The sequence below is a fragment of the Sinocyclocheilus rhinocerous genome, unplaced genomic scaffold, assembly GCF_001515625.1.
Source record: "Sinocyclocheilus rhinocerous isolate Xijiao unplaced genomic scaffold, SAMN03320098_v1.1 scaffold829, whole genome shotgun sequence".
Lineage (NCBI taxonomy): Eukaryota > Metazoa > Chordata > Actinopteri > Cypriniformes > Cyprinidae > Sinocyclocheilus > Sinocyclocheilus rhinocerous.
Window position 1 is genome coordinate 441,500 of NW_015635681.1, and position 11,756 is coordinate 453,255.

Consider the following 11,756-nt stretch of genomic DNA (forward strand, 5'->3'; position numbering starts at 1 on the left):
TATTGCTGTCTTAAATGCATTATGTTTTTGCAAAGCGAATAAAATGAGTTTGTCGGGTAACTTTGTGCAACAGAGGATTCATCAACTGAAAATGATGTTCTAGGTTTTGGAAGGGGATGTACGGCCGTGCAGAGAAAAGTGTGGCCTCACACCAATCTCCAGCCGATTGCCTGAACGCAGTGAGGGAGGAGTCGCAACAATTGGAGGAGGAGCTTAGCTCCCACCAGGAGGTACCACGGGAGACGGACGCTGGACAAGGCATACACATGCATGCATAAATATCACATGTATCATCAAGCATTTTAAAAGTAGAGGATGGGTACACAATTCATTCCCACATTACAAGTTTACTATGTAGTATACTAGTGTTCCATTTTATTAGGGTGACTATACGTCCTCTTTTTCCTGGACATTTGCTGGTCAGGATTTCTAAATTGTACATAATTGACCAATCGAGTCTTGAGAGTAGGGTCTACAGAGAACAGTCAAAGCAATGCAAATACGTATCATGTATGAGGACTGTAGAGAGACTGTCAATTGGAAAACAAAGCCAAAACTTGGACATTTTAGGCAATTTAGAAATGGAGGATGTATGGACTCCCTTATTTCAAACATTATCCCAATAGAATTGAATTTGTTCCTTCTTTTTGCTGCACCAATGTAAAACTCGCCAACCTCGTCCTCTTCGAACGTATTTACACAGAGACTTGCCCAACTGAAGGAAAGGAAAACTTCAGGGGAGAGGAAGAAGACCAACAAGTTGTCTGAACGTGTCCGACGTCCAATTCCAACCGAGAGCGAACTCAGCAGCCCTCTAGACTACTTCACCACCCCAAGAAGCGAGAAAAACACTCCTTCCTTCACACTGCCGCTACAGTTAGCAGCCCCACACAAGAACGGTGACCCTGATGACCTTTCAACCTGCAGTGATTTCGAGTCAGGTGTGGCTGACCTCAGCAGCTACTCCTCTAGTGGTGGAGATGACACTAAGGACCCCGATTCTGACGAGGTGGTCAAAGCAAACGCCTGAACTAAAACAGAACTGGTGACAATGAGGGATAAAAGCACAGTAACTGCTACCAAACTGGGAACTGCTGGTTTTTTTAAATGTTATTTTAATTTTTTAAAATCTGTGTGTGAATTTATATTTAAGTATGTGAAAAAGTACACATATCCAAGATGGTCTGGCAATAAGACCTTATTCCATTATAGTAAATTCTTATTTTTTGTATAGTATTTTAGGTTTTGGTTTGACTGTGTATTTTACTGTCTGATCCTTTAAGCTGTCAGTCATTTGTCTTGACATCTTCCATAGCTATGCTCGGAACAGCATATTACCATACTACTCATACTAATACACAAAACATATATCAGATAACCCAGAATTATTATGGAAGCTTGTTTCAGCCATGTGATTAAAAAAAAGTTAAATGTGACCTTTTGTCTCACAATTTTGTCTTTTATTACTTACAATTCTGACTGTTTTTCTCACAACTCTGAGTTTACATCTCGCAAATTGTTTTGTTTCCACCATAGATTTATCTAACAATTCTGACTTTTTTGTTACTCGCAATTGCAAATTCTTCTCTCATAATTCTGACTTTATATTTTACAATTATGAAAAAAGTACAAAAACAAAAAATGGAAGGGATATCTTTTATCAGGTTTTTAAAAAAAAATTTTTTATTTGAGTTGGCAATCTATATGTATATGATTAAAAAAAAGTTAAATGTGACCTTTTGTCTCACAATTTTGTCTTTTATTACTTACAATTCTGACTGTTTTTCTCACAACTGAGAGTTTACATCTCGCAAATTGTTGTTTCCACCATAGATTTATCTAACAATTCTGACTTTTTTGTTACTCGCAATTGCAAATTCTTATCTCATAATTCTGACTTTATATTTTACAATTATGAAAAAAGTACAAAAACAAAAAATGGAAGGGATATCTTTTATCAGGTTTTTAAAAAAAATTTTTTTATTTGGGTTGGGAAATATAATGCAACAGTTTTATTTGACCGTATAGCACTGCATACTGCATTCTAATTTCACGTTATTTGTAAAAAAAAAAAAACAGCAGGCAGCATAGCGTATGCTAGAATTTCATTCCGATCATAGCCCATATATTCATGGAAATTGGACTGTGCCTATTATGACCATCAGATTCCCACCTGTGTGTTTAGAAAATCTTAAATGGAAATGATGAGAATCTCCTGTACATGTGAAAACAAGAACTATAGGCTATGGAACCAAGAGCTGTATGGCACCCACACTACATTTACTTACTTCCCATTTCTGTAACTGTAGGCATACTCTGACATACAGACAATCAATCCCTCACACATCCATGTGACTACCATTTAAGCTACAGCAGTAGATGTTAAACAATTTGTCTGGAACTTATGAATATCTACATTTCTAAGGCAAATGCTCTCAATAAAGTGTTTGCCAAACAGCAAACAAAACTACAGCATATCTGGAGCCAATTTTTAAAATTTTGGATGAACATAATTTTAAAATGTGTAGTTACTTTAAGTGAAACGGCAATATGATTTTTTTTTTCCAAACAGGTTTCCTAAACACTTCTACCCCTTCTTGCATTGTTGGACAAACAAGTCAAACGCTTCCCTGAAGTGCTTTGAAAGGAGCATTTACAAAGTGTTTACACTCTTCCTGAAGACAATTTACGAATGGCTTGGTTTTAGCAGAAACTGAGCTCTTGTGGATGCACTCATAAAATCCTGGCTGATACTGGTAAGCCAATAATTATTTTGATCTTATGGCTGATAACTGGCCAAATTTAAAATGGAATAATATTTTGTCAAAATATATTAAAAATAAACACAAAAAAATAATTCCTTTTAACCCTCATGTTGTGTCCCGGTCATTTTGACACAAAGAGGATTTTCCTTTTTCTGAAAATGTTAATGTTATTGTATTGCATTGGACTAAAACTAACTGACTTTGCTCACACAGGGCATAAAAGCTTCCCAGAAAAATTGTGTTAATTTTTGTACTTTTTTTTTTCTTTCCCCACACCTTGTTACACTTGTGGTGTTCCTGATCAGAAATGACCAGCCTACAAAAAATTGTTATATAGTAACTAAATATTGTACAAAACGTATTCTCGTAGCTTCATAAAATTACGGTTGAATCACTGATGTCACATGGACTATTTTAATGATGTCCTTACTACCTTTCTGGCCCTTGAACGTGGTAGTTGCGTTGCTCTCTATGGAGGATCAGAAAGTTTGGATTTCATCAAAAACATCTTAATTTGTGTTCCGAAGATGGACATTTAACAATGTCTTACGGGTTTGGAATGACATGAGGGTGAGTAATTAATAATGACAGAATTTTCATTTTTGGGTGAACTATCCCGTTAAGCTGAGCTTAAGCATCATTTGTGGAAAGGTCAAAAGCTGGGGTGCATAATTCTCAGATCAATGAGGCTTACAAAATCTGTGCTAACTGAAAGAAAACAAGTTGACAAAAAAAAAATGGAATCCAAGATTTGGTCATAATACAGCATTTACAAGCACATTTTAATAGGCTGTCCATTTTTCCAGGAACACCAAATTAGGGTAAAGTATTTTTAACAGCACAAGGGTTAAATACTACAGATGAGTTTAGGCATTACAACATAAAGTAGAGTATGAGAAATGGATATTTGTTGTCAGATTTGAATATTACTCAACCACATTATTAAATTATAAGTGTTTATAAAGTTGGTTTGGCAGACATAATCTGAATTTAAAAGTAGGGGAAATGAGCACAATTAAATGTTTAGTACTGACAATCATCAAAAAACAAAACAAAACTCACAATTGATATGGTACCGATATATTGTGCATATACCTCCGGTGTCTAATGGTATTAATGTTATTGAAGACGCAAAACCACACTTATAAACCATAGCAGGGATTATTCTAAATGTTTTATTAACCTATCAAATTAAATAAACATATAATACAGTGTCTAATTATAATAAAGGCTTTTATCAACATTATTAAATACAGTATGTTTTTGTCGGCAGCATTAAGATTTTTCAGTTTTCAAAATTCATCTTCAAGTGCACACAAGGCCCAACCCCATTTGTCACATTAACTCAAACTGAACTAATAAGCTTAGAACTCAGCCTGTTTCTGAACACTATTAAGAACAGATTGCTTTGCTCTGATTACAGCCTTTGGGTCACAGCCAGACTGGGCACATCCAGATGTACTCACATCTGCTCTTACTCAACCAGGGATCGCGTAACACTTTTGGAAATTCTGTGCAAAAATCACTTTGATTTCAGTAAATAATGATGCCAAAATCTCTTTTTCATATATATCTAGGGTTGCCCAATCAAGGCTGTAGGCCACAAGATGTGCTGCTTGTCTCAAGCCCGCCCATCTGCTGGTAGATTGATCCCAAACCTGTGATAAAAAGACTATTTAATGTTTTTAATCAACGTGAGAGTTAAAAACACTTTCTTACCATTAGTAAATCAGTCTAAAGAAAATATAAATTACCTTTCTGGGACATTCAATCTAATGTGTGGTAGGGAACTGTCCATGTGTGTTCATGCATTGCTGGAGCTTTTCCTCTTTGGCTCTTCTGCAATGGCAAAGCTGAAAAAGAAGGTTAAATCATCATCATGTTCACTTTCAGAAAGTGCACACCTATTTCATATCAGACCATATGATAAGACCTAATGGAATGGCTTAACAAACATAGCTGTGTTCCTGTGTTGACTACTTGTTGTAACAGGAAGTTGTGGCAGAACATAAAAGTCTCATGGACATCACACTAGTCTTACGAAATGTATACATCTAAGGATTCTCAATAGAAAAATGCGTACCATACATCTAACCATACATCTGTGTTTAAACATTTGTTTATTGTTTTATATGGAATATTGCTTTAATACCGTTCTCTTTTCCATGAAGCTGGCTAAGAAGTCGTCAATCTCTGTCTTTCCTTCTAGGAAGTTCTCTGCTGTCTCCTCAGACTCCTCTTCGGCCTGATGGGCTGCTACCTTTAATCTAGCCTGCAGTGCGCTCAGACTGCAGCTCTGGCAAAGGAAAATCAAAGTGAACATTTTAAAAAAAAAAACGGCATTTTTAGCAGCCATTACTTCAGTCTTCAGTGACACATGATCCTTTAGAAATTATATGAATATGCTGAACATTTCTTACTATTAACCGATGTTGAAAACAGTTGTGCAGCTTTATATTTTTGTGGAAACTGACAGGCTAGCATTCAAAAGTTTGGCGTAAGTAAGATTTAAAAAAAAAATAAAATAAGAGGAAAAAATTTATACTTCTATTCGGAAAGGACACAATTAAATTGATCAAAAGTGAAAGCAAAGACATTTATAAAAAAATCTATCAATAATGGAGTAACAACTGATAATAATTAAGCACCCGTTAAAGAATAGAGTAATGGCTGCTGAAAATTTACCTTTGCAATTACAAGAATAAAACAAATCTTAAAATCTTATAATATATTAAAATACAAAACAATAGTAATATTTCAAAATATTACTCTTTTTACTGTATTTTTGATTAAATAAATGCAATCATATTTTGTCTAGTCCAGTTCATTCAACAATTAACCTGAACTGAATTTAACCCTAACCTGTAACTGGATAAAAAACAAAATCAAAACACAATATGGAAGCAGAAAAAACACAAACTTGAAATTTTGAATATTAGACAAGATAAATACTAGAATACTATATTTTCCATTTCCTTGTCCAACAGACTTCTTGTCACAATCACATGCGAATGATAAATTATTTTCATGCGTGTTTTACCTCACTCCGCTCATGTTGCCTTTGCATTTTGGTTTCAAATGCAGACTTCATCTGGGTTAACTGTTCATACTACAGAAAAAAAACAAAACATTCTCATTATTAACATACTCAAAAGGAAAGATATTAGACAACAACATTAACATTAAGAAGACAACATTAACAACAGGAGGACGGAGGACGCTGTGATGGGAGCTGTGTTTTTGTTGCGTCTCGCGGGTTTCACAATAATGGACATGGAAAGTCGACGTATACGTAAAGCGATTGAAAGAACGGAAAGGAGGACTAAGAATCTCCAACGACAACTGGCAGTGCTACATTTGCTACAAGTGCCTGCACTTCAGCGTCCGTCCATCTATCGCTGTTCTCCATACAGATTGTAACGTACAGTGGGGTCCAAAAGTCTGAGACAACTTGTGAAAATGCACAGGCTCTTTGACTCAAGCATTTGTTTCAGTATTTGTGAAAGTACATACTTTACACAACATCTCTTGTCTCTTGTTCTCCAGTTGAGGCTCGAGTTGTAGGTTCTTCTCTGCAAGTAAGACATATTACTTCTATTATTTGCAAACCTCCAAAGACACTGATCTGATCTACGTTGAATGTGTGAGTTTATAGTTTTATGGACTAGCTTTATGATTCAAATAATCTGTGTATTACTTACTTACAACACAAATCCCACTGATCCCACTTTAGTCTAAAATTTATTTAGAGGTTAGTAACTAGCTCAGAAAACTCACTGGCCATCTCCACAATGCTGTTGACCAGTTCCTCTTTGTCAGAGGTTACTTGTTTGAGCTGAGGCAGACACATGAAGAACTCCAACAGCATGTCATCTTGATCACTCATGTCCTTCAGTTGAGAATTACTAGGAGATTACAAACAGACAAACCCACCAGAAAGATGAGAGAATGTGACGAATATCAAATTCATATGTTCAAATAAAACATATTTTATAGGGACAGACAAAAGTAATTGGGATGTATTAGTACTATACCTGAAACATAGAAAAGAAATGCCATGAAGCATCATACCTAATCTCAGACAGTTCTGGAAATGTATCTGGGATTTCAGGCATCTTGTATATGTGTCCATTCAGACCTGACTGCATAAGAAGTAAGCATTTACAGGTTATTGTGGCTTGAATTATGGGTGTTCCTGTTTCACATTACTCAATGCTTCATATTAACTGAAAAGAAAGTGTCTGTGTGCCTGTTACTTCATGCTGAACGTGCATCAGACTGGGTAGACAACTTTTTAATGCTTGAGTAATGTGCTCTATTATTGAATGTTGCTTCATATATTGCATATGCTGATAATAAGATATAGTGCAAATATTCAGCACTAAATTCAGTGTGATATATGTTTTGGAAGCCCATTTCCATCGCATAAGAAAAAATGCTTTGGTCAATCATAATTATGGAATAAAATGTAGAAATACATTTAAGATAAGAAATTGAGTTTATGACATCATAATTATGAGATAAAAAAGCTGAAATTACGAGACATAAAAAGTCAATTTTTATATCATAATTTTAACGTATAACTATGACTTAGTATGTAATACATTTGACTTAAGTATGACATGAGCCAAAATTGACAAAATCTTAAAATCATGAGAAAGTTTAATAATAACAAACAATATATTTTTTGTCATAATTATTACTTTTTATCAACTAATTTCCACTTTTTTATCTCATAATTACTCATAATTGTTTACAATATTTTATCTCAATTTCAACTTCTTTTTTGGCAGAAATAAGGCGACTTTCATAAGGCATGGCACACTGAACTTAGTATTGATGCACATAAAAGCACTGCACCATATTAATCAACAACACAGTCAAAATTCAGCTACACAGCACCACACTGCCTTGACTAACAGTGTGAATACTGTAACCTCTTAGTCTGATTGCTTAATATTGTCAATCATAAGTCAAAATATGAGATAAAAGTCATAAATATAAAATTAAAAATTAGTACATACTACCTCTAAATTTATTTAAATTGTATAAAAACATGTTGCAGTCTGAACTGTCAGATGGGAACTCACATAGTCTTTTTTCATTGTTCGGAACACAAGTACTCAGCATCACACACAATATGTGCTAGTGTCTCCACATATAGACCATTTCAAAGCGGTGATGTCATTTACCCCTTAACATTTCCTGCTTGTCGTCGGATTATTCAAAACAGTACCAAGAGGCGATTCAGTCATAACTAACGTTGACATGGCTGTCATAAGTTTTTATCCAAATGTGGACCTTTTTGGTTACTCAAAAGTTACAGGAAATTAAAAAGGTATAACTGGAAATGCGTTAGGAACGTTGCGTTAGATTGTTATTGTTTACATCCCTCAAAATGGTCTATAGCTGTGTAAAAATACAGAAACTGTAATCTTAATCAACCAATTGGCCGATTTCGGACTGAATGCCTGTTAGGTACCTGTGAGTCTGCAGTCGGTACAGGAAGAGGAAGGTCTGTGATGAGTCCATAAGCTGGTGCTGCTGGTCGCGGAGGGGCTTGTTGAGGCTCCACCCCTGCATGTGGCACAGGGGCAGGGCAGACAGGCCGCTGACCATCCTGTGGTGGGAAGGCAGGAACAAAATGGAAGCTCTGAGTTGGGTAAGGAGGCATCCCCGATGGTTTGTACATACTGAGCCACAAGATGAAGATAACAACAAAAACACAAATTAGACATTTTCCTTATTAGACATGATTTAACTTAGATATGAATACTGGTAAAATGGTGAAAATACTCACTAAGGAAAGGTGGGACCTGACATCAAGGCAGGAGGACTTTTCCAAAACTCATCTAGCAAACTCTGAATTACTTTTCCTAAATCTGAATGCATTCCAAACTTGAGTGGAAAGGAAAAAAGAAAGAAAAGTATAATGGTTGAGTTTATGGAACTTTTGTCTGTATTGTTCTGTAATACATGTTAGATTGCTATGCATTTTATGGTCAACTCAAACCAGCAAATGACTTGACTGGATCATGAAAGTGGCTTTAAATTACTTGGCAAGGTGTAATGAAATTAAACATACAATGTGCTGAATTAAATTACTCATAATTTGTTGAATTATTATTAATGTATTTATATTTTTATTTTTCATTTATTAAATGTATAATAACAGCTGCATATTTTATATTGAATTATTTTATAAGAAATACAATTTTCTGTCTTTTAAATTTGTAGGATATTCACGGTGTGAGAAGGTTCGTGTCTTGCGTCATAAAAATGTGATCAGTTTTTGTGTGATCGGCAAGTTGAGATGCCATATATATGATCAAAAGAAATAATTATCAGCTGGTTCTGATCCACGGATGATCATTTTTAGAACATTAGAAACTATGTATGAAAAAAAATGTGAACCATATTTGAACTCAAACCACATATGTTTTAAGTTTACCCTACATAGGGAAACACTGGCTAAGGTGACATTATTACACTTTGATCAAAGATTATGAAGACAAACATTTTTATTTTGTACAATGTGAATTGATGAATCATGCACAATAAGACCAGGAACGTGTATGAAAGTGAGTAATAATAATTTTGATATCATGTTGACTTTAAAGACTACTTTCAGATTTCACAAAAGTGATATAAAATTACGAAAAACTTACATTAATTATGAGTGGGCTGGTAACCATTGTTCCATTGTTACCGTCTACTAAATGATGACCTACTGGTGGAAACACGCTGACCACTGGTTTCTCCTGAGGGAACTGTGGAGGGAGCAAGCTGTGAATGACAGCAAAAGTCAAATGATCTTAAATCACACTCAAAACCATGCAAATGTATTCATATAAATGCATAGAAATAATAGTTTTTTTTTATACTTACATATTGACATTAATAGTCGAATTGTTGACAGTAAAAGGAAGTCTGTACTCCACATCCTTCTGAATTTCTGCAAGACTATGGAGACATCATGTACAAAATTAAGTCACAGATAGCAAATGTATTCATATAAATGCATAGAAATAATACAGTTTTTTTAATACTTACATATTGACATTAATAGTCGAATTGTTGACAGTAAAAGGAAGTCTGTACTCCACATCCTTCTGAATTTCTGCAAGACTATGGAGACATCATGTACAAAATTAAGTCACAGATAAATAATGAATTTTTTAAAAATAATAAACAAGGGACAAAAACATCTGAGCGCGGCCTCCGTGTTAGTAAATCTCAATGGAGTGTTTTGGGAAACATGTCAGGAAACTGTCATTATATTTTGGTATATTGGCACAGTTAACTAGATTGCCAGCTTCATATTAGAAACTGAAATATAGGTGTTTCAGATTTTGATGAACTCATCATTGCGAAAACAGGTCAAAATTTGTGTGCTCTGAATGACTAGTAAATGTTACTTAGTCAGAATTAGGGAAGTTAAAACCGCTCAGGAACAAAATGGCTCTATCAGTCTTTTAAAAATAAAATTAAAAAAAAGATACCATGTGTATCATGCCACTAATTTAAGACCTGTCCTGTTAGAGTAAGAAGGGATCTGGAGTAAACTATGAAGAGCTAATACTTTAATCTGAAACATGGACAGCACATCCAGAACACAAACAACAACAACACAGATCGGGTATTCCAGATGATTCATTTCACTGATCAGACCACCGAGCACGTGTTCTCAATGCTGAAATCGCGATGTTGTGTTCATTTTGGCTGTCCTATATCCTAGCGTTCTCTCTGTTGCTATCCCGAATACCTGAACGCTGTCTAGGTCTTCAGCTCTCTAGGTTTGGGACACAGCCATTCAGTGAGACTTACTTGGAGTGAGCAGCTTTGAGAGACTCGATCTGTCTCTGTCTTTGTTTCTGTAAACTGTTCAGAGGGATCGATCCAGAGCCCTTTGACAGGGGGAAAATCCAGTTCATTCTCGACTGCCAAAATGACAACTAACGCTGGAATTTCTCGGCGGTGTCAGTTTGAAGAGGCCTGATGAAATGAAACAGAAATTCGAGAAATACCCAACACCACCATTAGCATTAGCTACGACACACTATTTAGTGTTGTAGCGACCTAACAGCCGTTTAAATGAGTGAACAATAAACCTAAATGAAACGCTTATGTCTGCAAAAAAAAAAAAGATATGTTGAGTTTTAGTAACACTATGAGAGATTAAGCTGTTGTCTGAAGTACTCTGGCTAGCAAGAAAACATTCGTGAGCGCGTGACGTTAGCTGTTCAGCGGTGCTCGCGTCATCACGCACAGCAGGGAGGAGTTTAAAGGGACACGGGCCTTAAAACAGGTACGGCCGGTTGATGACATTTAATTTGTTAAACAATAAAAATCAGAATACTTTACATTTCTGTTGATTCTACATTGTCCAGGAGAACGGCAGCAGAACGACATGCTCCAAACGGTCTGAAACTATGCTTACAAGTTACCATGCTTCATCGAACGCTTTCGAGAAATAACTAATTGGATTAGAGAAATTGTGACCAGTATATACACGTGACATTAGTCAATAAGCGTATTAGCTGCCGTTGAAGCATTAGAGATGATCCGAATGCCATTGTTTCAAATGTCATCTTTCTCATTGCTTGAGACTAGTTACCGTCTATGAGACACCTAGTGTCAGAATTGACACGAGCTGGTTTTAGTAATCGAAAGTCAAGATTATACTTTCAGGAATCATTTTTTATAGTGTTTGATTTGGAAATGTGTTTCGAAAGTGTTTAGTTTTTCAAACCACGATGATGAGTTATGTTACTTTTTTCTGAGCGTGAGTCGGGTGTGAAGTAATGATTAGTTTCATGTCTTTTGCATCATTGATGAACGTTCTTCGCTGTTTGTAACAGTAAAGAGGAAAGGAGTATGAGCAGAGTGGTTGTGTATTTGGTTAAAATCAGATTTCGCGGTTAACAAGGAAAGTAAAATGAAACACGTTAAAAATTCTACATAACGTATTGTGTAACAGTTTTTGTGCTG

General features: G+C 35.4%; 2 protein-coding genes across 2 annotated transcripts in view; one reads left to right on the plus strand and one right to left on the minus strand.

Annotated features, from left to right (window-relative positions):
* Positions 1-1,442, plus strand: part of LOC107747392 (myotubularin-related protein 7-like) — a 10,816-nt gene extending 9,374 nt beyond the window's left edge. Inside the window, exons 13-14 of the mRNA XM_016561858.1 lie at positions 104-230; positions 704-1,442. Coding sequence (XP_016417344.1) covers positions 104-230; positions 704-1,030 — 454 coding nt within the window. The 3' untranslated portion in view covers positions 1,031-1,442. The remainder of the gene's footprint in view (positions 1-103; positions 231-703) is intronic.
* A 2,565-nt stretch (positions 1,443-4,007) lies between these two features.
* Positions 4,008-11,055, minus strand: LOC107747393 (vacuolar protein sorting-associated protein 37A-like). Its single transcript, XM_016561859.1, has 12 exons — positions 10,593-11,055; positions 9,819-9,893; positions 9,434-9,551; positions 8,566-8,663; positions 8,248-8,458; positions 6,837-6,907; positions 6,543-6,670; positions 6,279-6,337; positions 5,806-5,874; positions 4,918-5,061; positions 4,520-4,618; positions 4,008-4,423 (listed from the first exon to the last, which is right to left on the minus strand). Exons 1-11 carry the CDS (start codon positions 10,697-10,699, stop codon positions 4,538-4,540), a joined length of 1,161 nt encoding a protein of 386 aa, XP_016417345.1. The 5' UTR covers positions 10,700-11,055; the 3' UTR covers positions 4,008-4,423; positions 4,520-4,537.
* Positions 11,056-11,756: the final 701 nt, after the last annotated feature.